Below are 27,712 nucleotides of genomic sequence, written 5' to 3'. Positions count from 1 at the left end.
GTGCAATTCATGGGAATTGCTCGATTGATGGCCTGAGATCACAGTATCCCCTCCCCCCTCCCCAGGTAGATTTTATCTGAATAACATAACAGTCAAATTTGGACAGGAAGAGGCAGACTTTGAATGAAGTGGGCTTGGGAAGTTGAAACTCATTGGATGGGAGTATAGAGAGTTTTCAGAAGGATAGAGTTGGTATCAAACTAGTTCCCCCCCCCCCAATCTTTACCGCTTTCAGAATCAAACCTTACTTGTCTTTCCTCATAAAATACCAAATGTGACATAATTACAGTCAATTTCCCATCTCATGAATGTATTTCAGATTTCACTATTTGTCATAAGTTGCTTATAAATAGCACCTTTGTAAAAAAAAAAAAAATCTAATGAGAGCAAAACACAAACCTAAACAACAACAACCAAACAAACAGACAAACAAAAGAAAAGGGCAAAAAGTGAAACGAAGAAGAGAAAGACAAACCAGCACCACTTTCATGGCTGTGGTTACCACAGTAATGATGTCAGGGGAAAAAACATTACTATTACTGCTCATTTCAGGTACATATTATGGTCTCTGTCACTTATGATCATCATCATAATCACTTGTGGTTTAGATTGAATGAATTATCACTGGTAATTAGAGTGTCATTGAAACTTGATGCAACTGAAACTATGACATATCATTGATGTATATCGAAAAAGTGTCTACATTTGAGACACAAAAGTGAAACATGAACTTACAGCGGTGAGGTCTCCTCTCAAACTGAATGAAAATGTTTCCTACAAACATAAATTACTGCAAGGTTATAACCCAAAGTTCATTACACATGATTGATAATGGCAACTATCAACACTTCCTCTAAGGTACCATTCATATGACAAAGTGTAGAACTGACATATACAAGACCTCCACTGGACATGAATGTCATGCGATAACTTACAATATAATTGCCATGGTACAAAAGGTTGCCCTTGAAATGAGATCATAACAAACAAAATAGTTACCTCTTCAAACATTCATGCATAGTTCAGTATCCTTGCATCTCCACATCTCCATTGCACATTTCATTTTCTGAATAATGAGTTCCCTTTGAATTTTCTCTTATGGGCCTCGTGGGGGCTCCCTCCGTCGTTCCTCCCTTTCTTGATGGCCGATCCTCCCATCCACGACGGCAGCTTGCGCTTTGTGCTGGAATGCTCCTGCCTCGCGGGGGAGGGCGCTCCTCCCTTGGGCGGCAGGTCGGCGCCTGTGAGCTCCGGCATCGTGCGGCTGCGTTTGATCTCGGCGGGCCTGGTCTGTGAGGTGTAGGCGGGAATGCTCTTCTGCTTGGGGAGCTGGCTCGGTTTTGAGGAGGTAGATGAAGTCAATGACGATGATGATGAAGATGATGACGATGACGGTGGGGAGCTGGCAGGAGGCCACGATCTCGGACTGGGACTGTGAGTGATGTTAGCTTGAGACTGATTGAATGAATGGAGGAAAATATTCAAATATCGCCATTAATACTTGTTCACATACCTCTTAGATCCCAACTACAAAAAGTGTACTAGTATACCATTTTATTGAGCTATATAGAAGAGGAAAATAGAAAAACAGTGACGTGGCACTGGTTTAAAGCATTCTAAAAGAAGTAATGGATCTTAATTAAATCATGGTAGACCACTGTATACGCCATATATTTAGCGAGTCTAAATTTTTGCAAATGAGGACTTCACGACAATTTCGTGAGTGGTTAATTTCGTGATTGTGGAATACAGTACTGAACGGAGAAATGTATACGTGTACTCCACATTCATATCGGGATCAGAGTCAATATTTTTGAGTCTTTAAATTCGCGAACAGAACCTGACTCGCGAAATTCGCGAAAATAAAAACCTCGTGAAATATTTGGCGTGTACAGTATTTAAAGCAAAAAGTCTTCAGCTGTGTGGTTGGTACAGATGACCGCACCTGTGAATATGATGATGATGGTGGTGGAGAGGATGATGTGTTGCCATCGGCAACAGGCACCTTGACAGGCATCCCATACTGCATCTGGAGTATTGCAATGACAAGCTTGATGTGGTGGTAGTCATACTGTGGTAGCAATTCCTTGATGGGGTTGAGTTTACTGATATCTAGAAGGAATTTGAAGGATACGTAATATATTAGTAGCTGGGGTGAAAAATATAAATCTGGTAGAAAATCTTTGCACATCAAATTCTGTCTGCTTTATTTCAAGCGTTGTGGTGACTAAAATTCAGTACTAAATCATATACCAATAACAAGATTTCTCTTAAAATGTTATCCTTTTATCATATTGCTCTCTTTACTATTGATATAATCATCATCATTATCATTATTACTTTTATTATAATTATCATTATCATTATCATCAAGACTACTATTACCATTATTGATTTCATTACAATTACCACTGATATGATTATCATTGTTATAATCATCATTAATATCATTTTCATAACTTTTAATACCTCCTTGAAAAATTTTGCAATGCTTCATAAAGTTTCAACATTACCATAACTTTCATTGAATAAAATAAAAAGACATAACACATAAAAAGCAATGTACTAGAGCTAACGTTTTGTTGCACTCTAAAAGATAAAATTTTCTTGAAGATTTTAACGCACTTATCTTGCTTTATGTAGCAATATCTCTATACAAAGTAATATCAGATCAACAGAAAAAAAAGAGACTATGAAGAGGTCAGCCTCCAAACAGCATGCTGCCCTCTATAGACTAAATCAAGTCAAGCTACCAACTCACCAGAATTAATGGGTGGGGCTCTGATGACTGACTCAATTTCTTTCTGCATGGCTGGGGAGATGCCGGCTACATACAGAGACAAAGAGTGACAGAAATTCCTCTTAATGTCATCAAGAGAATCATTGCAGCAAGGTTCCACAGCAAAATGTTTTTTTTTTTTTTTAGTTTTTCATTTATGTAAGTACCTCTCTGAAACAATATTCATTATCACAAGCTGTTATGATATTTTTAAAAAGATTCTTTTTTCCTCATAGCATTTTCTCTTTGATCAATCTGTAATTTTTCAACACAGACATGCAACTTACATCGTAAATTTCAGTCCATGACATAGAGCACAATAAACAAAGCAAATATTGAATGCAAACTACATTTAAAAAAAAAAAAAAATGCTGTTTCCTTGCACTTCCTCAGTTGTGGAAATACAGCTACGAAAAGAATGGTGGCTTTTGTGATGCAAGAACATATGTAAAGACAAACTAAAACTGTCACATCATCAAATCATTTGACTAAAATATGCAGCAGCACCATACATTGCTCTTCAATATAAATGTTTCTTCTATGCTTCTTCGACAAAAATCTTAAGTTGCCAAAGCAGAGTGACATTTTTTTTAAGTAACGCTACATATTTTGCAACAAGATGAAACATGAAACATATCCGTAGCTGACAATTGAAACCAACTAACAACCAACCATGCAAACAGACAAACAAAACCAGAAATGAAACAGTGTTTTACATGGGCACTGGTAGGGTGGGACAAACCTCTTGCAAAGTTGACAGGATATCCAGCTTGGATGGCTGCTGCAAGATGGCTCCCAACTGTAGACACTTTGAGCCCTCGGGCATTGGCCACTTGTTCCTAGAGACATCATCAAGACGAACAACTCAACTCAACAATCAAGATAAGCTTTGGGCATAGCAGTGAAGAGTAATGCCTCTATATTGGGAGTTTGTTACATGAACAATCGACTTAAAATGATGTTGAGTGATTTGATTAATTGAAGGCTTGAGGTAGACTGTGAGACTTCAATTATTGGTTCAGCACAGGTCACTGACTAACTCAGATGAAAAGACAGTAGAATACACTCTATAAGGCAAGTAAATGTCATTAAATATCCTTTTGATGTCCAACCAGCTCATCTAGAATTGATATCTTGTATCTGGAAGTCTTTTGATAGAAAAGAATAAATAAATGAAGATAGGGAGACAAAGGCAGAAAAAGAATGCACAGGCTAAGCCTGCAAAAAATATTATTCATTATTCTTGCTGATTTCATCAGTGCACATTACGGCATGATCTGTTAAAAAGGTAATATTGCCAGTTGTGGTAAGTTCAAAAGATGCAACAAATTTTACTCTTTACAGAACACATGGAAAGACTGCAACAGACAGACAATTAGTCAAACGGACACATATGTATGAATACAATGCAGACAATAACTTACATCTGCTCCATTCTTGTGGAACATGTATTATAACAACTTGTATTTGAAACTACTGCACTGGCTTTGCACGATGACATAAAATGCAAACCAAACAACATACTCACAAGTGTCATTCCTTGCTCATGGAAGAGATTGTAACTCTCTCTCACAGTCTCTGATATCTTGCCGACATTGGCACTGCGCTGGAATGAACAGCCAACAGATCCATTACTCGTTGAAGATTCCTGTTAAAGGATAAAATGTATGCCTGTCATAACAAGTATATAAAATAAATCGAACGGAGAAAACCAAAACTAATATCTAAATGCTGATAGGTCAAAAAAATCATGTTCCCACAAAACTGTGTTAGAAAACAATGAATGAATTAACTAGAAATGTCGCTATGGCGACTGGTATGCCTCCGCCATAATGCATGATTCTCCTAATAGGTCTATAGTACATGTGGACAATGTGTGATTACATTTTCACAAAATTGGCAAAATATCAAAATGACATGTTTGTCACAAATGTATCAAATGTTCACCTTCCTTGACCTATGTTTAATTGGATGAATAGGAGAGCATGTATTTGGGGATTTAAGAACTTTAACTTCGACTTTGACCCTTTCATAAGTTTACACACTTGAGAGATTTTCAAGGTATGGAGTAAAAGTGCAATTTCTGTATTGAACAGTAAATTGTTATCATTTTCATCTGTCAGGCAGAACATACATAAATATGTACTAAGTTTAAAGATAACTTGAGCCACTTCCGAGATATGGAGAAAGAAGTAAGTTCAGCACTTTCACTTGATCTTTGACCTTTTGACCTTTGACCTTCTTGGAAAAAAAAAATCCCAGAGAATATCTAGTGGGTTATACATGCATACATCAAGTTTTAAAAAAATAATCCTGCTGGCATTGCATAAATGTAAGGAAAATAGTAACATTTTGAAGTATTGCCCTTGACCTTTGACCCCTGACCTTTGACCCCACGAACCCCAAATTCCCTAGATAACCATGGCCAGTCAGTACATGCATATATACTTTGTTCCATAAAGATACCTTGAACAATTTCCAAGATAGAGAGAAAAAAGTGAAATATTAACATTTTACTTGACCTTTTGACCTTTGACCTTTTGACCTCATGACCCCAAACTTTTACCAGAGAATCTTACTTGGGTAATACATGTATACACTAAGTTTCAAGAAAATATCTTCAGGCATTGCATAGATATGGGGGAAAAAGTGAAATTTTAAGCATTTGACCTTGACCTTTTGACCTTTGACCTTGAGCATGTGCACCCAAAAGTTGATAGGCACAACTTCACCCCCTAATACACATACATGCCAAGTTTCATTAGGATACCTCAAAAGGTTTTGATAGTTACCCTGTCCACAAAATTCATTACGGACGGACGGACGGAAGGACGGACGGAAGGACGGACGGACGGACGGACAACCCGAAAACATAATGCCTCCGGCACCACTTCGTGGCGGAGGCATAAAAACACCTGATACAACCTTTCTTGAATGAATAGTATATAAACCAAATTTTAAAGAGAAAAGCAACACTTGGACCTAAACGCTTACAAGTCAAATAAACATGTGTATGTCCCCACAAAATTTGTCGAAAAATACTGAATTAATAAAACAAGCCTTATATAACTGAAGCAAACATTCCTACGAGGAAAGGCAAAACTGTACATGAAAAGCACCAGATGAATTTAGCATTTTACTGGCCTGAACTATAAACTTGCAGAAATGGGTCTAAAAGCTTTCACCTTAATAGTGTGTATATATCTATATCTTGTAGCAAGAGAGGAGAAAGGGGAACAATAAGTGGTTGAATTAGACAACTTTTCCATGTAAGCAACTATTTATTTATCTATTTGTTTTTTGGAGGGAATGTTTTTTAGTCTCACAGCACCATTTTAGATACTTATTTGCTGGTCAAATGCTGGTCAGGATACAGTAAAATTGGATATTTTCGCAAGGGCGATTAATTTTCATGCTCGGCTGCATCAGGTGAATTTCATGTGTTTTAATTCCACAGAATCCAGACATCCATTTGTAGAACATAATAACATGCAAAAATTTTAGAATGGTTTTACTTTTGCGCTGGTTTCTGGTCATGCGAAATGCGAAAAATTTTTCACTTTTTCAGTACATCGCAGTGTTCCTTCAAAAAGCAAGCACAACTACCAATGAATAAAATGCTTCAAGTCCACGACACAGTGTGTTTCTTGCAGCTAGAGAGTTTCTTACCGCTCTGTCACTGATGCTCGATGGGGCAGATGCTGGAAAGTTGTCCATCGTAACATTGTTCTCTGAGCAGAACTCCTGGATGGCTGCTATGAACTTCTCCCCAAACTTTTCCACCCTGGCCTGGGCAAAGCCGTCAATTCTCAGCATGGCCTTGATGCTTGCCGGTCTGTAAAAATCAAATGTATCATCATTTCAGTTTCAGTTCGATTCATCTTTTCATTACATGTGATTAGAGTTGATTTTCACTTTATTTCTAATCTTTGTTTTACCTAATGCACTGCTGCACTGCATATAATAATAATAATAATAATAATAATAATAATAATAATAATAATAATAATAATAATAATAATAATAATAATAATAATAATAATAATAATAGTAATAGTAACAATAATAATAATAATAATAATAATAATAATAATAATAATAATAATAATAATAATAATAATAACAATAATAATAATAATAGCAACAACAACAACAACAATAATAACAATAATAATAATTACAACTTATATAGTGCTTAATACTGACATTTCTAAGCACATCACATTGCTTTTCCATAGAATTGAAATTCTTCTTGCTTTAAAGTGCCATTATTTCATTATATTTTTCATGAGGGCTTTCAAAATATAGAAATGGCCTCTGACTTGATTCATTGAGGATTCCTTCTTTTTTTTTCTATTAGGGATGTCAAGTATCCAATTCACAGATGGAAAAAGACAACAGATGAAAAGATATTCACACTTCACCCTTTAATAATTTGCTAACTATATTGGGGTGGGGGAAAAGATACACACCAAACACAGGTACTGAAGCTGACATATATTTGAGATTCACCATGATTACCTAATTACTGCCAGATCCAAGAGGTTTTTGTTGTTGGCGACCATGTAGGGTGCTGCTCCTAGCTCTGATGCCAGCTGGTTACGGCGCTTCATCAGCTCAGAGTACAGCTTACCCTGCCGATGTTCGAGTAGTTCAGAGGGAAAGAAGATGAGCACTGAGAAGTGATACAGGGAGATGTTAAATTCATACTGAAATCATTATTAAAACACTAAAAATTACTGTATTCACTGATGATCTTATGCAGTGCTAAATTCACAGGAAATGACGCCAGTAACCAGGGCTGCATATCAACCCATTTTTTTGACTGGTCCGACCTGTCTATTGGACGGTAGGTACCCAGTTGTTCAATTTTTTACTGGTCCATTCCTGAAAAAGTTACTGGTCCAAAAATGATTTTTACTAGTCAGGGACCGTTGGAGCAGTGCCAGTGTGAAGCGTTGCAGTAACACATTAACTACATGGGAACTGACAGATGATAAGAAATATACAGCAAACAAGTGTAAGCAAATGCATGCTAAGTTTATTTGTGGTTGATATGGCTGTATTATGGTACATTCACTTGAAAATGATGCCATCAAATGGACATCCTATACATCATGCAACATGCAAATTTCAGGACAGGTAGCAGTTTGTGTGATATCAGTGGTGTAAACAAGTATATATCTCAGGAAACCTTGCTTAGAGCAACTTGCTGAAGTTTGGAAGTTTTCATCGCAGCATAGGTATCTCCATTCCCTCTATCTTCTTGGAAATGACATACGGATATCAGTGTCTGCCATGTTTGAATTTTCAAGAAATGTCCAAAGCTTTTGCAATGTCAAAGTAAAATAGCATCAAAAGTTTGAAATATTAATCATCAATCTCTTGACTGCCAGCTTTATCTTGCAAATGGAAATCCATGTCTCCAATAAGTCTACTGTAAAAGCTGTTATTTTCGCAAAGGTTTCATTCTCACAAATATCGTGCATCACTGTTGGGCTGAAAACTTACCAACACGTGAAAATATTGCGAATGAACAGGCATTAGTGCACTTAATACAATTGCCTCTATGTCAGATTGCGAAAACATCATCTTGCAAAAATGTCTGTGATCTCCTCATTCGCGAAAATAACAACTTTTACAGTACCTCACTATTTTCGTGCCTCTAATAAATGAAACTGATCCTGAAATGTGAATGACTGTGGGATTTCATCTCTATCTTACCTATATCATGTCCACATAGCACCAGCTTTACTGATACAAGAGTCTCTGCATTTGTCTGTCTCCTTCTTAATACCCTCTTACTTAACCCATTCCACGCCTGGGACTTTGGACAGTGTGTACAAGTCTAAGGGGTTTTCCTATGCCAGGTGGTACTGAAAGGTTTAAAATACCACTCACCTGCATCTCTTGTTCCTTGGGGTCCACCGGCTGCTGCGTAGCGATGACATCCTCCCCGCCAGCCCTCGTCCCAGCGCCGGTCTGGGCTGCTTGGTTCCAGCCGGCCACCTTCACCCTGGGTAAGATCTGGGGTACAATCTGTGGTAAGATTGTGGGTTTCACCCTCTCCGTTGTGGCTGCCTGCAGCTCCTTTGGAGCGAAGACGAATAATGTCATGAATTATACCATCGCATCAAGCCATTTCCAAAGTTCAGCTATTCAGGGAGGAGTATAGTTGTGAAGTACTCAGAGAACACACATACATTTACGATATTAACATCACATATGAAAAGACACCAAGATACAAATAAAGGGGCACTGACAAAGTTGTCACTGTGAAATAGCAACTTCCCCAAACCTCCTCTACTAACATTGCCATTTTTTAATTTGAGTAGCAACACAATTTTTTGCTAAAATGTTTCTATGTCTACTGATATCATGAACAAATTAAAGATTTTTAACCATTTACTCTGAACTCATGAGTCAAATAACAAACAAATAAACCAAAGAGACCAGAATTCAAGATATAGTCTATGCATTACTACACTATCTGAGACACTGATGCGTACCCTTGTACATTGGTTATGCATGACATGTCTTTCATCATATCATATTATTACATCATCATATTTGTACCATGTCCTCAAAAATCTTATTTTTATCTTTTTGTGAAATGCCGAAATGCTCCATAATAGTAAGGTCACAGTGATGTGCAGAAATCAGTTTTTTTTCCCCCATACTGCTGTTGGACAAATTGCAAGATAATTTGTTGACATTCAATTCAACCTGCTATAACCATCACAATGTTCATCAGAATTTGCTCAAACTTTTGAGATCTGCTGCTTCAATTTCTATCATTGTGATTTTCTATATACTATTTTTCCTTCACAGAGAAAATATTTTGAAGCCTAAAGTGGAGAGTAAATGTGTGTGAGAGTTATTTCTATACCTGGTTGGGTGTGATCACGAAGGGCGAGTTTCTCCCTTCCTCAGCGGCTACCAGCCATCTTGTCCCCTCCCTAGACAGCTCCACAGTCTGTCCGAACCCTCCTACCACCTGCCTCTCGGCCAGCAAGCCCTTGATCACAACCTGGTGGGCTGAAAGACAATACAGGCAACTCCCATTATAACAAAGTCCTCCAGATCGGCAGTTTTCTTTTGTTATACTGAAATTTTGTTATAGCCAAACAATCTAATAAAGATATATAGATGATGATTTGGGGATCTGAACTTTAACTTCATTGCAACAAGATTTTGTTACATAACCATGTCCGTTACAACAGAAGCGCACTGCAGCTTTTTTTCCCTTTTTTTTAAATGATTTTACAAACAGAAGACAAAGAAATGGTTCCACTAACACAGACTGATATCAATGACACTCTCTTCTTGTCCGTAGTACCATCAGGGTCTTCTGGTCTGAAGACCTGGTGCTAGATGGTAATAAAGGTAATACTAACACATAATTCACATTGATGTTACAACTAAATTGTTTCTCTGTATCAGATGTGCAGATTTCACTTGTTGGCACAGAAGTTTTATTTACAATTTGATAGGTGCTACCAGTCTTTTAAAAACAAGGGCTGAATGTTTTTCGAAAGAATAAGTCAAAATCAACCTATAGGAAAATAGTGCTCAGTTTCATCGTCAAAAGCAAGAGAACACTTGTGACTCATTTGCGAATGCATCTTATTACCAAAATGATTCTAAAATAAATTTGCTCCTTTTTTTCCTAATTTGCGCCAAACCAAGAAAAAAATTCATGCAAAAACAAAGACATGTGGTGCCGAAAACCACAAAGTGAAGAAAGCACCCGTCTCCAACAGGAAAATTTGAAATTAATCCAAGACCTGTGACATTATGTATCCAAGCACACAGAATAGGGTTAAGTGGGGATTAAAGACTTACCGAAAGCTTTCCACCATTTTTCTGATTTGTCCCTGTGAGAAGGAAACAAAATCAGGTCATGAATGTGATGAAAGAGTCCACACCTTTGTTTCTTCAGCTACACAGGGATAGAATGCACCCACTATTATCACCGACTTTGGAAAGACATGGCAATTCAAGATGAGGGATTCAAAGCATATCATTGTATTTACTCCCTCAAATGACAGTAGAGTGATATACAGTCAAACCTGTCTATAGCAGCTAGCAAAGGGAGACATAAAGTGTGGTCATTCTAGACAGGTCTTGATGTATATATCTGTAACAGCACTGAAACACTTGGGTATTAACTTTGAACTTGATAAAGTGCTTAGTAAATTTTCTACAATGGAGGAAAATGAAATATACTGGTAGTATGTGAGCGCCTATTGTGAAACTCACTCAAATGTCAGTGTTTTAAAATAAGGCAGCTCTGACAGTGATCTTGTATGGAAGAGCATGTGTTCATAGTGGTGTTCTCATGGCATAGTTTAGCATACAAAGCTAAGAATAGAAAAGAATAGAATGTAATGGAAGATTACTCACTTTCCTTTCCCAAAATCCTTGTGGCTGGCATAACGTCTGGGGAGACGTTGATTTGACTGTTGGAAAAAAGCACACAAGTAAAACAGGAATCTCTTCTCTGTCCACAGCTTTTAACGAAAGCTTCTTCTTTTTTTTTCATACTGCCAATGAATAGCTCTAAGTCTGTAACAGTACAAATTGAAAAAAAAAAACAAAACAAAAAAGTCATGGTCATGATCAATATGTGACATTTTTAGGAAGACAGTACATCACATCTCTTGTGCACAATATATTGAGAATCATGAGTTTTTCAAATGAATGTATAATGGGTTAAACAGGGCCACCAACAATTGATGTCAGGCCACAAAACTCCAAAAAGGCTATCTTCTGGTGGCTCAATCGGACACCTAATATCTAAATTTAATCTCCATCTCTATATCTCCTTTCATTTCTGGTCACTACATTTTAAATTCAAAGCTTTTAACTCGAGCTTAGTAACGCCCATATAAAGTGCCATATAAATGCAATTATTATTATCATCGTCATCGCCATCATCATCATCATCATCATCATCATTATTATTGTAATTATCAGAGGCCTAAATGGGCCACAAGAGAAGAAAGTTAGTGTCAAGTCCTGCATAATCACACACTTTTTCCCCCTATCATGTGAGTGTATAATTACAAGTGTGCCTGTGTGTATGTGTCATTGTGTATGTGTGTGTATTTGTGTCTGTGTGGAGAGGAGAATGCCTTTGTTCAAGTGTGTGCATATAAAAGTGGGAATGAAATTCACAAAACACTCACCGATCCTCTCAGGAACATGATAGGGACAGTGAGGCCAAAGCGGCCTCCCAAGGCATCAATGGCCGACAGTAGAAGGAGGAGTTCTTTGGAGAAGTCTTTCTCACTGCGCTCATCCTCTTCACCTGGACGCCCTTTCCTCTCCAGCCTAGAGCAAATGTGACAGAAAAGCTGATGTAAAGTGGTATTTACATGGCTTTGACTATCCCTACAGATATTTACTAAAGTTGATTATCTTCCGTTGTAGAGTATGAATTCAAAATGTACCTATTATTAGAACTTCTACACCTACCAACAACGTGATGACACATTGTAGTCCTCACATTTTACTGTCTAAAACTAATCATTTTCAAAGAATTGTTCACATACAAATGAAATACATGCCATTCAATTACATAATATTTAATATTAAACAACACTATACTTCATGGTTGTATGATTGAATTTACAATCTTGTATGACAAGTTCTCATAACAGATTTGTGTATGCTTTGACAGAAAAAAAATCCTGGGCATTTCACGGTAAACCTGTTCTTAGAATTCTACACTTTCAGCAGAGTTTCAGGCAACTTCTAAATGTTCCTTCAAGTGCAATTCTGGACTTACTTGCTTCTGCAGTTGTCACAGCAGTCCCTACTTCCTGTTAAGACACTTTTGGCACTACCTTGGAAATGTGCCAAAACAGCTCTAAAAATAAAGACAAAATGAAAACAAAATACAGCAAAATCGCAACAATGATAAATAAGGTAGAGTCCAGACTGTCTATCTATACATTAGAATTTCCTTACATCATGGTCACACAACAATACTGCATTAGAAGTATTTAGGGATAATGAAAACACAGTGAATGTTTTCTACACATTGAAAACTGAAAGCAGCACAGTTGAGTCATATTCAAACCAGCAATTCTTCAGTTTTACCACATGCAATATTTCATATGAATCAAAAGTCAATAAGCTAATTCCTTTCTAAACTAAGAGGATCTACAGAAGTAATATCACTACTATTTGTGCTGCTGTCACTTATTGGCTGTGAATGACTTTAGTAGATAATGCAGAGGTTTGTTAGATAAGTGAACACACTGACAAAAAAAAGTGTCAAAGCTGAATTTTCCAAAGAGATCATTATATTATAATTGTTATAATTATAATCATAATTATAATTATAATCATAATTATAATTATAATTATAATTATAATTATAATTATTATCATTATTATCATTATTATTATTATTATTATCATTATTATTATTATTATTATCATTATTATCATTATTATTATTATTATTATTGTCATTATTATTATTATTATTATTATTAGTATCATCATCATCATGATTATTATTATGATTATAACACAAACTGGGATAGAAAAATGTGAATGTTAGATATATTCTCACAATGAATAAGAACTTTAAACTTCTGCAGTTCATAAGGCACAGTTATAAATAAGAAGTGAATACTGGAAATGATGACCTCTTGACAAGTAAATAGAAAATAATAATGCATCCTATCAAAACTAATATGTCAGTGTTCAAGATCATTGACATACTTCCTTCGACACTCAGTAGTAAGGAGGTAGTCTTCAATCTTGCCGATCATCTTTGCCTTGTGTTCCTGGAACTCTGCACTCTTGATATCTTTGAGGAAGAACCTATAATACAAAACAAGATTAATCAGACACTCTAAAGAGAAAATTCTGTGTAAATCTTAATGGTAACGTACACAATCTTTTGCCAGCACCCGTCTTTAACTTGATGTTCAAAACATTCTACTTAATTCAAATCATTTATATTGCCAAAAACTTACAGCCATCCGACAGTGAAAAGAATTAGACTTTAACAGCAGAACAGACTTTCACCTTTAGAAAATTCCTATATTACCCCTTTTCACTGAATTCCAATGGAAGAGTTGTGATATCAATGCATATCTCTGAGAGATAGGGTACATTTATCAACTCACTTCTGGTGCAGAATTAAGGTTTCCAAACAACTTTGAGGGAGTTTCGGACAGTGGATAAATACAAAGCTGATTTGATTATGGGGTTAGAAACATGTCTCTGAAACACTAAAAAAAGTGTGATCACAAATGCATTTGAGCCAGAAATGTGTTTCTGCAAAGTTGATAAATGCAAAGTTGTTTTCAAACATGTTTTTAGCTCGGACCTGACCACGCCAACCACCGCCAACTACACATCTCTGCTCCTCAGGTCAAACTGGGCTATGGAGGTATGCAGTGACAAGGCCTCCAAATCGACTAGGGACAGAGTTGATAAATGGCATAACATGAGAAATGTGATCTGAATGGGGTTTGCAAAAGTGTTTCAATCATGGAAGAGTTGATAAATGCAGCCATACATCGTTGTTGCCTTGAATAACCCATCTGCTCCCAATAAAGCAATGGGTGAAAACATACAGCAAGGTGTGCACTAGTGTTGGATTTCATACATACCATTAAACATTTAGAAATGATAGAGTATTAGAGTGCATGGGTTTACCTGTTGAGAGCAAAGTCTCCCCTGCTATAGAAGGCAAAGCAGTTGCTAGGCAACCCATCCCGGCCAGCTCTCCCAATCTCCTGGTAGTAGGACTCGATATCTTTTGGAGCTAAAAATATCAAGTCAAGAGAAATTGTTTAAAGCATGTATCTAAATAGCAAATGAATAGTTAATACCCATCACTTGAAGGTAAATTCACACCAATGACAAAGATAAAGTTTATCTGCACAAGCCTTACATGCTGATACAGGGAACAGTTCATTTCTATTTTATATAGCTCGTCCTACTTTCATGTAATGTAAAGATAGTGGTCCAATTATGAAAGGTCTAATTTGTAAATGCAAATGCGAAAATATGAATATGTGTTTCTAAATGTAGTACAGTATTGCAGAAAAGAGGGGCAACTGCTTTTGGACAATGTGAACAAACTTCTTTTCATGAAGAGAAAGACAATTTGAAGGAAAAGACAAATGAAATTGCCATCTAAAACTCCACACCAGGCTTCTTGAAATGAAGCAATATAAAGTGCCCATTTCTTTCGTGGGTCCACAGTCTTATAATACAAGCTTGTCTTTTTACCTGGGTCTCTCTTTTTCATCAACGCAATTATTTTGAACAATTAATTCCATATTATACACATCTTTTGTTGTAATACACTGTATAACAACAAACATGTGTTACTGGAAATAAAATTTCCTTTGAATTTGAATTTGAATTTGAATAATTACAAACTTACCCCCCCCCCAAAAAAAAAAAAAATTCTTCTGTACACCTCATACTCATTAATACCTGATTACATAATTTTCAGATGCCAAATGGGACTATTCCTTATTACTAGCATTCAATAGCTTGCATGTAGACTGGCTACCTGTGTTTGCCAAGAGACAGTTGTCATACACTAATGATCTTAAGAACTCAGGTCAATGCCCTCACCTCCGTAATGGATGACATTTCTCACATCAGGCTTGTCTATTCCCATACCAAACGCAACAGTCGCCACTATGCACTGCAAAGCAGGAAGAGATGATGCAGGTAGTCACTTCATAATATTCTTCACAATAACTGCACTCAAAAGTCCATCAAACACTGGACAAATTTGCACATAATGAAAACAAATCCAAATGTACACCAATGATTATCAGCGTCATCTGTTAATGAATAAAAGAAAAAAAAATCAGACAAAAGTTCAGTATCCACTCCATTACTTTTATGCTGATTAAAAAAAGGTATTAATTGAATGGTAGGGCTAAGAAAAACATGGTTATTTCAACAATATAACGCATTGATAATCAGAGCTATCATTAATCACATGATCTGTATGTTGACTTGTCCTTGTTACTGCAAAACATGATATATTCGCGGCACGAAATTTTCGCGAATTGGAGCCGACGGCCTTTTTCGTGGCACGAAATTTTCGCGAATTGCCACTGGCGTTCAATGCGTATAGTGTAAACAAGAAATTTCGCATGCATGTTAATTTTGTGAATCTTGGCGCTCGCGAAATTCATGAAATTCAAATGCACGTGAACATTCCTCGTTTTACAGTACTTAATATTTGTGCTGAACCCTATAGGTACATGCAGGAAAGTGTGTGCAAACAATGCATGTTTTCCTGGTGGATTTGAATATTTTCTGTGTTGAGAAGACTTCCTGGCATCAGAAAACACAGTGAAGCCATATAGTCTGAAAAGAACCTTGAAAAAGTATCCCAAGATTCAAGAGGAATCACCTGTAATTCGTCCCTCACAAACTTGTGATGGTTGATCTTTCTCCTCTCCGAGTCCATTCCAGCATGGTATATATCTGCCTTCACCCCAATATCTGTCAACATGGAAACAGAAAATTCTGATGAAGCTAGTGGCACAATACATTCAAGGAGATAAATTTCTTTTCACACGTTGAAGACTTAATCCAAGTATACTCGGGTAGGTGTCTATGGTAATTGTGTGCTATGCCAAAATCAGCTCCTCCGTAACAGGTTAATGTGCATATATTACGGTAACTACCAACAAAGCTCAAGATATAGATGTACATTGACATTCAATATGAAATTGTGAAACAAAAGCCGATTTGAAATAAACCAATAGCGGATTTGGATAGCTTATTTCTATGATTGTATGGTAACCCGAGAGTGCGTATGAAACTCTTGTCGTACCTCATCTGTGGAAATGTTTACAGAGATTTAATAATTTGTACTCTTTTTATTTCTGATTGCAGTTTCAAAGGATTTCCACTAAATCAGTTCTGTATATACAAAGCCAGCCTTCAAGTTTGCCTTTGTATAACAAAAAATATGTCATTTCATTTTACTGGGTTACAAATGCACACTAATCAAATCTATTCTACTTTTGCTCTTTTAATTATGATTATGCTAGCCTTTGAAATCAGTGCATCCAGTAGTTATTCAGAGTATGTCATTCTGCTGGTCCTAATAACATTTCAATCAATGAGACACTGGCTGGAAAAGAAAACTTCTAAAACAATCATGATGCATACTATCATTTCCAGGTCCATCCATGCCCTCTTAACTTAAGCAACTGATTTCCTTTTGCAAATTATTAAACCCAATTTTAGGAACCACAATGGCTTCTATAGTGTAACATCAAGTTATAAGAACTATACTGATAAAGTGCTGGCAATAAGGTAAAATGCAAAACAAAAACAAAAACAAGGAAGACGAGGGTAAAGCTGTGAGAACAATCTATCTTACTTTTGAGGCTACTGCCGACACTTTCTGTTGCCTTCTTAGTGGGACAGTAAATGATAGTAGGACCGTCAAATTCACAGTGAAACCTGAAGAGAAACACAGCATGGTAATCACCACTCAAGCAATACTTCCAGATCATACGGAAGAAACATGACATGCACCAGGAAACAAAATTGCGGGAGTAAATCATACGGTGTTAGTCCTACTAGCTACAGCCTGTAGTGTTAACACAGCATTCCTACCTACTGGATACATCTAAATCAGATATATCAATGCACATTCAAGATAAAGCAGTCAATGTTGCTTGGACTTAACTGTCATTACGGCACAAATCATTACTGAAAAATGATGACTTCTCTCATGGATTGGGGTATGAAAATACGATTATTGTTATGTCACAGTAAATACATTGTTGCGATCATCTTACCTTTTTGATCTTGTTTCAAAGCATAACTTTAGACAAATTTTGAAAATATTTCAACATTTTCAAACTCTTTTTAAAAAGAGTGTGATTCACCATTCTAATGATACACTGCTAGCAAAAAGTGATACCAAGTCTGAGCCAAGTTGCACGAAAGGAAATATTTATGAAATCAAATATTAAACTGAATGGAAATTCAGCATGTAAGCTTCTGACTGACAAGTTGAAGGGCAAGTTACATGTGATTTTTAAGTTTGATCTAAAATACAATGTATATATAATATGCAAACAGGGCCCTAATGTGACTTATCTCACTGAAATGCATCTTGCCGTACCTTCTGCTGGGTACATCAACGCTGAAAATAAAATTGACAACAACTCACTTCTTGGTTTCACACAGCATCTTTGAGAGGTCACTCTGCACATCACCGGTCTTGAGTTGGACCTCCAAGAATAGATTTGGCCTGTACAGGAAGGAGATACGAAACCTCAAGTTGGCATGTCTTTCTCTCAAACAGTCAGCAGTTTGACAAGCAAAAAGAGATTAGCAATATACAGACTGTAAAACAAACAAACAATTAAAAGTAGTTTTCACGGAAAGAAAGCTGCAAGAATTAATCATGACTGTGTTGGATTGGTAGGATCAAACTTTGTCATTTCAGAAGCATGAGGACATTTTGTATAAATGTGCCCCAAGTCATGGTCTTTTAGGTTAGCAAAGAATATCTTACATTTGCACCTACATGTATACATACAATGCCATGAACGGCAAAACAAAATGTACAATGAAATTACATAGAACAAATCAACTTCACATACTCAAATACAAAACACAGAAACACAATCATTACAATTACAAGTTGGTAGGGCAAAGTCAATCACAATAGGATCTACTACACTGATGATAGTGCTTACCGGTCAAAGCTGGTACAGGTGACGAGAGGTTTTCTCAGCCGAAGAGATTTGCAGATGTCTCTCTGCACCACTGGCGTTGCCGTGGCAGTCAGAGCAAGAAAGGGGACCTGTAGAGAACAGAAAACCGCTGCAATCATTTCAAACAATACACAAATGATGCACAGGTGAGAGTGTGTTGCATCTCCACTGGTGTCATGAACATGAATTTGTTTTCATTCATCTTTATGGGCGAAAACCAGTCAGCTACATGAAGAACTTGTTCAGAAACCAAGATGTCTGAAGAAATGTTGTGAACACACTGAACACAAACTTAAAAAAAAAAAAATTGTTCACCAAGTAAAATGGAGCAACACACCTAACTGATTTCTGGGTCTCATGTACACTATGTTTCCTTACAATTCAATTCAATTTTTCAATTCAATTCAAAGGTTTTATTTTCACTTCTTTCAACAGAATGTACAAAAAAATATAGATTCGACATGCGTTTGAAGGAATGATACATAGATAGCAAAGAATAACATTTGTCAATAATCATTACAAAATTAGGCATTTTTCATACAGACATATTTATACATTCTGCGAAAAAAAAAGAAAAAAAGAATGTTTCTCACAATTCACACTGAAAGATATTAAATTGCTACAGCAGAAAAACAATAATAATCAATAACATCAATGTTGCAATGATGTTTTGAGATTCAGTGAATATGGACCATGTAATCCTCTGAATTCCTATCATATTGCAAGGGCCTTCATATTACTTTGCTGCTCTCATTCTCTCGAATGTTTGTCAAATTGATTTTCCACATTTTTTCATACCATTTTCCATCCTCTTCTTTTTAGAGTGATTAACTGAATGCCAATGAAATGACTGACAAGGTCACCTCAGAGGTCAAACATATAAAGGTGTGATGGCCAACTGACCTGTGGAAGCACATCTTTCAGGTTGCCCAGAGTTCTGTATGCTGATCTGAAGTCATGACCCCACTGTGACACACAGTGAGCCTCGTCAATAGCTACCAGCGTGATGCCTGTGGTAAATCAGTTGAACAATTGCCATGGTCATGAAATCTGGGCACTGTCTCATGAAATGTTAGGATGGCAACTCTTGCTGGAATAGCAACTTGCCATGGCAACAGCCAATCAGGAAGCTGGATTTTTGTTGTTACCATGACAATTGCCATTACAGCAAGTGCTATTGTAGTAACTTTCTATGACATGGGGTCCAGGTCACATCTGACATGCAAGCTGTAAATTCAGATGAACCACTGGGAATATTCTCATTGCATGACAGCAATTTTCAAAATATTGTGAAAATGAGATTTTAACATAGAAGAAATAAGCAATGGTACGTAATTATTCTCAACGTAACAATTCCTACGTCATATTAGATTCTGAGCAAAAGTTTGAATACTGATACACAATGTTGCAAAGTATGAAAATGCACAGAAATTTGATAATTTAAGACATTTTTAGGCCAGCTATGCATCTGATACCAGCCATACATTTGATTACAACTATTAAATGATGAAATTGAACGGTTCTCTTTCTATTAAACAAAATGCATGGCCACTTGCTTATTTGACACAGCAAACATTGGATATGATTGGCTAAATCATGACATGAAAACATACCAATATCCCTGAAATGCAGCATAACTATTTGCAAATTAGTTTCCATCTGTTAATACGACAAAATGAGTATCATGTTCTCAACATGACTTTGCCAAATAATATTGTCCCCACTAACAACAGAGACAGTCACTACTACAGGCCACTCCCGTAATAACAAAGTCCTTGGGGACAGCAGTTTTCTTTAGTTATATTGAAATTTCGTTGTAGATCAACAAAAATATATAAAGATATATAGGCAATAATTCTAAGACCTGAATTTTTACTTTCTTGTATCTGAAATTTCGTCATAGCCCTGTTCGTCAAACCTGGAGTGCACAGTTATACTCCTGAAGTTTCATTCCTGCATCTCAAACTCCTTACCCACTTTCCTCTGGAGATCCTCAAGAAGGTCTGATGCTACAGAAACAAACTCTGGTGTCATGTACACCACCCGGTACTCTCCTCTGCATAACAAAGATAAACACAAATATCACAATTAAAGCTAAAAACATAGTCCTAATATGCCTGCGGAAAACATCAATTTTTGCTGTAAAATGCACATGTATGCATAAAAAAGGTGTGAAATAATGCATTGATTACTCAATTTCAGTTGGATGGTGATGAAGATGTGAAATATTAGCCAAAAAGGTACACTGACAGTACTGAAATCTCGGAGCATATTCAATTGTGGTTGCTACAGAATTTTTTATAATCAACTACAAATTGGGCCATAGCAGTATCCATCTTCTGTACAAATTCCGCAGTGAATTGCATGCAGCTTGTTGGATAATACTACTGCTGGGGCAGAATCGATAATCGCACAACCTACCCAGCTCTACCTACCCACTTCTGAACAGGGAGGGCACTTCAGGAATAAAAGCTGTGAACCACGATCAAAATTATTTTACACTTTTGATGTGAAAATACTCAGTATCACAGCAAATCACATCAGCCTGAGAGTTTTCTTGGTAGACCCTTTCCATATCTTGCAAACAAATTCCAAATGGTGGAAGATGAATTTTGAGCCCGTCTGAGAACTATGTTTACTTTTTAGGACACATGATTGTTTTCCTATTCCTTACTGTGATAGAATGGTAATCTCCAGTGCCCCACTCTTTTAAGACCGGCGTCTATATCCTACAGTATCATATAAACAATAAGTGTACCTTGGTCAGAGTTAACTGAAAGGTTTATATATTTTTGAACAACAATCTTAACAAATACCTTCTACCTGCATGGAAAAATGCAAATTACAGAACAATTAGATGTAGGATTATTCAGCAGAATTGTGATTTTAACATGGTTAGCAAAGCAAGGTTGCACTGTCACTACAGCAATGACAATATGCATCTGACTACAACACGTAGGTCTTAACACGTTGAAAAGATCGGTAAGATTTTCCTCACAAGACTTGTCTGATGTGGACTTACTGCATCATCCGTCGCTTGACAGTAATTGTATCTTTCTGAGCAGACCCAAGATAGCATGCCTTGATGTTTGATATTCTGTAAACAGGACACAACAAATAATAGTGACATTCATTAAATATGTGACCATGATATTCAATTGTCATGACACTATTTGTTTTCTTTCATGTGTTTTCGGTAAACATGCTAACCCTCATTAATTACTTACAATGTACATCTTGGGCACTTGATTGAGTATCTTCTACATTCATATTCATTTGTACCATATGGACAAAAATATAAAGCTAGCTGAGAGCATTTTGTTAAACTTCACATTTTATCTGGATGAATCATAACTAACAGTAAGGAACAAGAAACTTGTTACAAAGCTATGCAAACTACAGTATTGATATACACATCTATAAAATATAAGAAGTATCATTTGCAGCCTCCAATCATTACTAACACTAACTCTCAGGTCCAGTTTTGCACTTTTATGCTTGCATTTATTTGTTGCAAACCATTAGGAAAAAAAAAAAGCACACAATGCTTGGCTTTTTATCTTAAAAAAACAGTGGTAAAACCAAGTTAAAATGATATTCTCACCACATATTTATTTCCAGGTATTGTAAAAATTTCATAGTAATTGACAATACACCCATGTGTGCCTGTTATCAAATTTTAGCATACAAAATCTTTGGAATATTCATCAAGTATTTATATATTTCGCTGAACCAAGGTGGAGTTAAAGTAAGAAACATGATATGTAGATGAAAACTTTTAATTGTTCTGTTAGTCCAAACCAGACACATGTTTCTTTTGAAATAAAATGCTGCTGAGATGGTTTTTATTGTGATCAACCAAATTGTCCATTCAAGTTCTGTCATGCCTCTACAACGTACTAGTACGTGTGTACTACCTCAAGGCAATTTGCAATTAAAAAATGACACCGTACTGGCATTTAAACTTCACTCTGCACTCACTTGAGAGCTTGGACCTGGTCCTCCATGAGTGATATCAGAGGTGAGATGACCACACTGACACCACCGGTAAACACAGCAGGATACTGGTAGCACAAACTCTTACCATACCCTGGGACGAGGTAATGCAATGGATGAGGTGTTGAGAAGAGAAGTAAGGGATAAAATTAGCAGATTCACAAATCGTCACTGGGGTGACAAGACCTTGTACTCACTCTTAATATCTCAATTTTTTGTGAAAATTACCTCTTTTTTTTTTTTTTTTTTTTTTTTTTTTTTTTTTTTTTTTTTTTACTAATGGTAAGATAATCCATTCAAGTGATGTCCTGTCCAAATCCTAGCTATCTTACCCCCAAAATGAAGCCACCATGGATTATCAAAGGAAAGGCAATCCCATTTGATAAGGTGCTTTGGCTGCCATATTTTTTTTGCTCTCCTGAACATTTGATATTTTGAAAATATGAGGTCTTGTCGCCCCAGTGACAATATGCTAGATATGCAGGAGTTTGTAGATGATTACGTGAAAATTATCAAAGTACAGTGAAAGAGACAATGAAATTTCGAGTATGAAATTTTAATCTTAAAACTAAATATGGGAAAGACTGGATTCTTACCTAACAATAAATGATGAAATAAATGGTATCCCGGGGTACCAAATAAAAATCAGCCATTTTGTTGAATTATTTTTTTTTTTCAAGGTTGTACCCTGGGTGCCAAAAAGTGGGAAATTATTTTGGTGCTGGAGCTAGCGCGCGCTAGCCACTGCACTGCACTACACTGCACTGCACTGCACTGAAGCACACGCTATTGCTAGCACAGCATACCATGCATGCATAGTATACCATTCAGTGGCATGGGAATGACTATGTACACGCACACACAGTGCAGGCATTTCTCTGCAGCTGTCCTCGAGTGGACATGAGGTGGTGCTACACAACGTGGTATCCCGGGGTAACGCGTGATGCATCAAATGATGAAAGGGGTAGAACACACATCATTGTCTTCATCTCAATTTTTTTTTTTTGGAAATGAGAATGGATGACCATGAAAATCCTTTTTGGCTCAGTGGATAAGATCACAGACTCTCCACTGTGAGGTTCCTGGATCAGGTCCACCTAGCAACAGAAGTTTTTGCCTCTTAGGCAAGGCACTTGAATACCCTCACTGTCTGATCCTTTGCAGCAGACTTACACTGTAGGACTGTCACTCTCATGGTAGTTTGCTCATAAGCATTTTAACACTGCCAGTATCAATACCAATTTGTTTGTGTACAAGCACCACAGCCTTCTCAGATGGTGGTCCATAGAGGGTTCAATGCATCCTCTGAGCCCATATAAAATCAGCTCAAGCACAGCACAAAAGCTTATAACTCCTTTATGCTATGCCCTCAGCAACACACATTAGTATAATCATAAATACTTGACATTTATCATTACTGACCTGTTGCCATGACAACACACTGATCCCTTCTTTCCTGTAGAATGGAGTGGATGATCTTCCATTGCATCCTGCCAAAACAAACAGACAAACAAACAAACAAAGTGATTGCGACATGCACTCAGAAAAGATACTCTAGTCTGTCAATTGTTGATGCATGAGAAAAGGGGCTAGTCAAGATTCTGGCTGCTTTTTGTCAGCTGCAACTCACTGAATGCTAGACTCACTGATTGTGCTATAGCCCACGCAACATGATATCCCCATAAATCATGTCACCCAAGAAAAATGTCTTCGGGTTCACCTAATACTACATGCCCTCAGCAACAGTAATTGCATGTATATGTACCTTGCAATGCATGATATGCACTATGATTTAAAGGCAGTCCAGACAGTGGACTAGCAAAGAGCATGAAAGCAAGTAATGTAAAACTTCTGAAATAAACTTTGAACCCAAAACTATGTCATTAACAGCTTACACACAATACACATGTACATAGCGTAATTCTAATGGTGGACTGATATCTTATCACAGCAACCAAATAGCAAACTTTTATTGCTTCTTCTCATATCCATTTCTTTGGTTCTTCAGATAGCACATTAATGGCATAATTTCATCAAGATGTCTACAGTATGAACTGTGTAATTTACCTTGATGGCTGAACAAATCCCAATTAAAGTTCCAACAGGCCACTTTGTATACTAAGACACAGCTGAAAACAAGAGGAAATGTACTGTAAAACACGATATTTTCGCAGCATGAAATTTTCGCGAATCGGAGACGACAGCCTTTTTTGTGGCATGAAATTTTCGCGAGTTGCCTTTTTGAATGCATGAATATAGTGTAGACAAGAACTTTTGCATGCATTTTAATTTCGCGAATTTTGGCTCTCGCGAAATTCGCGAAATGAAAACACACACAAACATTCCTCGTTTTACAGTATCAAACATATGTATCAAACAAAATATTTTTGAGAGAAACAAATATAGTTTACTCACGGCCTAAAAGCAGAATGACCAAATGACTTCTTCAGGACATCAATGTGCTTGGCTTCTGGAGGGGGCACTGATGGATCTATTAAGATAAAAGATGAATAACAAAAAAAAAAAAAGAATAGAAAAAAAACCACAAAAAAAAGAAGGAAAGAATAAATGATAAATGCCTGCAACTTTTAACATATTGCTCAATATATGAAAACATATGAAAAAAGAAATTCATTTTTCTCATCAACAATTAGAGAATTACGAAATAGAGAGAATTTCACAAAATCTAGATTTTTAACAAAAAGTAGACATTCTTTTGACTCGTTACTGACATATATGTTAAGGGTAATAACATCTCACCTGCATCTTGAAAGTGGTAAGTCAAGTGCTCTTTCATTGCCCTATAAATATGAAAATATGTTAAATTCTCCTCCTATACATTTTTGTTACTGTATATGCTAAATATTTCGCGGGGGGTTTATTTTCGTGAATTTCGCGAGTCGGGAGCTATTCGCGAAATTAACAACACGCGAAAATATTACCTTCCAAAATGAATCCCTTGCCTTGATGATACCAACATTTCAGTACTAGTATACCATGCCACAGCTTACTGAACAGACCGTACTGGCTATATAAGCTTGTTTACGTCTACTTACTTACGAATAGAGAGCCAATCCATTATCGCAAGGGGGTAGAAAACTTACTAGTAGGCCCTATTACTTTTTTATTGCACCACAACGTTACACACGCGCAGTGTGTCACCCTTGATTACATGCATCTTGCGTTTGCATGCCGCTACGTCTTCACAAGTATGTCCCCTTTAGGGGCCGGGGCTTACACTCCAGCTGGTTGCCGCTGAATTCACTCGTACCCCTCGTACCACTCATCAGAAATCTAGCGCGATTTACTAGTAATTGAGTTTTAAATGGACTTAACCACTTCAAAAATGTTAAATTCTATCTTACTAGTTCGCAGAGTTTGGTAAGTTTTTTTCATGCAGTGTATAACTAGCATCATTCTTATTTGCTAGTAAGTTGAAAATTCACACTTTGTTTGCCACTTCATATTTTCTCTGGTCCCCCAATCCCAAATTTAACCACTCGCGAAAATGTGTGACAGCGGCAATTCGCGAAAATTTATGCACACGAAAATTATAGCGTATACAGTATACTGTAAAACTACGAATATTCACAGCATGAAATTTATGAAAAATGGAGTTGACAGCCTATTTCGCGGCATAAAATTTTCGCAAATTGCCAGTGGCATTCAATTCATATAGTGCAGACAAGAACTTCTGCGCGTCTTTTAATTTAAAACATCTTGGCTCTACCAGAATCCGCAAAACTGAAATGCATGCAGCTGCATCACACAAAGCATCAATTTCCTGCAAAGGTGGACAACAATTTACAGTATCGTTTCCCTACTCTGGTATCATAAATTGTTGTGGTCTTCTTGTCCAGCAATGATGGTACTGTATGGATTTAGCCAAAATTTAAAAAAAAAATCATAACTTTTGAATGACTTGTCTGATTTTCTGCAAAGTTCACTGATGTGTACTATTAATATTTCTGCATTCATTGCATGCATATAATACATTGGGGGTGAATTCCCCCTAAAACCCAAAAATCTCTGTTTTCTCTAAAGGTCAAATTTTGCTTGAAAGGCAATACAATATGAAGAGGAACTGATCTGAAGTGAGTTAAAGTGATGATAAACCATATCTGCAGTCAGCCAATTGCTAAACCCATGAGGATTTACACACAGTGGGACTGAGGGCAACCTGTAACTAAAACCTTTACCAATTTCGTCATCATCATCTTTGTTGCTGGTGACTTGGGAATCTGCCGATGATGAAGCGTCTGGTTTCTCTTCATCTTCTACATCATCGTTGGATTTGTTAGCAGCTGCATCACACAAAGCATCAATTTCCTGCAAAGGTGGACAACAATGGCAGGCATTAGGAATTAATCTCAACTTCATATCTCAAAAGGAAGAGTAGACTTTAAGACATTGATGCCCAAATCTTCAGATGATTTTTAAAAGAAGATTTCACTAGAATTTGGACATAAAGTTTCCTTGCATCTCATATTTGCAATTGACTAAATAGCCTTATTGACTATTGTTACCTCTGAACCTTGAGTGAAATTACATGTACACTTGTGGGTTTTTATTTTCTTTTTTGATCCAAAAAACAGTTTATTCATGGATAATGAAGTACCTATTAAATATGCAGAACATGAAAGAGTTCATTGGGCTTAAATCTTACTTCTAGCATGCTTGGGTCCATATCTTCTTCATCTTCAAACTCATCAAACATGTCTTCTGAGGTGTCATGTCTGGAGTTCTTGGCACCCACTTCATTCACATCTTCCCCACTCATCACATCTGTTCTTGTTCTTGAATCCTCCTCCTCCTCTTCCTTTTCATCTTCATTCCCGTCCAGAGACTCAATGGCTTCCAGACTCTGGTTGTGAGCGTGCTGTTCATTTTCGTTCAGGAGTGCTTGAAGGTTCCTGATGGCAGTCAGTGCAGCTTTGGCCAGCTCAGACCCTTTGCTGAGACAATTAGCAGAGATTCCCAACACATTGGTCTGGTAGTCAACCGTCTCTAGAGTCGTGTGTGTGAGTCGTTGTAAAGAGGACAACTGGTTGACAAGCCCGCCTGCAGCCATTTTCTAATTTTTAGTCATCCCCGTCTCAATTCATGGAAAGCCGTATGGGTGCTTGGAGGCATGCACAGGGATTCCACGTTAGAATGACCGTGTTCTGTTGTCCTTAAGTTGTAGATTGGT

The 27,712-nt window shown here is 36.8% G+C and overlaps 1 protein-coding gene across 1 annotated transcript; it reads right to left on the bottom strand.

Moving 5' to 3' along the window:
• Positions 1-600: 600 nt before the first annotated feature.
• Positions 601-27,712, bottom strand: LOC140229237 (bifunctional 3'-5' exonuclease/ATP-dependent helicase WRN-like). The gene is made up of 28 exons (XM_072309515.1): positions 27,188-27,712; positions 26,721-26,850; positions 24,937-25,012; positions 23,944-24,011; positions 22,507-22,615; positions 21,548-21,622; positions 20,499-20,581; positions 19,429-19,535; positions 18,508-18,614; positions 17,976-18,056; positions 17,175-17,257; positions 16,194-16,285; positions 15,398-15,470; positions 14,465-14,573; positions 13,520-13,621; positions 12,573-12,653; positions 11,971-12,115; positions 11,186-11,241; positions 10,625-10,656; positions 9,669-9,817; positions 8,681-8,869; positions 7,301-7,413; positions 6,449-6,614; positions 4,308-4,427; positions 3,522-3,618; positions 2,762-2,827; positions 1,946-2,112; positions 601-1,455 (listed from the first exon to the last, which is right to left on the bottom strand). Exons 1-28 carry the CDS (start codon positions 27,590-27,592, stop codon positions 1,060-1,062), a joined length of 3,477 nt encoding a protein of 1,158 aa, XP_072165616.1. The 5' UTR covers positions 27,593-27,712; the 3' UTR covers positions 601-1,059.

Source organism: Diadema setosum, chromosome 5, assembly GCF_964275005.1.
Source record: "Diadema setosum chromosome 5, eeDiaSeto1, whole genome shotgun sequence".
NCBI lineage: Eukaryota > Metazoa > Echinodermata > Echinoidea > Diadematoida > Diadematidae > Diadema > Diadema setosum.
This window is presented reverse-complemented; position numbering and strand designations above follow the sequence as displayed.

What these genes read in the sequence shown, in the direction of transcription:
- LOC140229237 (XM_072309515.1), bottom strand. Translation starts at nt 27,592, where the DNA reads ATGGCTGCAGGCGGGCTTGTCAACCAGTTGTCCTCTTTACAACGACTC. An exon ending in TGGACCCAAGCATGCTAGAA is followed by an intron (nt 26,851 to 27,187) that starts GTAAGATTTAAG and finishes CCACCTTTGCAG; the next exon opens with GAAATTGATGCTTTGTGTGA. An exon ending in TGTGACAACTGCAGAAGCAA is followed by an intron (nt 12,116 to 12,572) that starts GTAAGTCCAGAA and finishes CATTTGCTCTAG; the next exon opens with GCTGGAGAGGAAAGGGCGTC.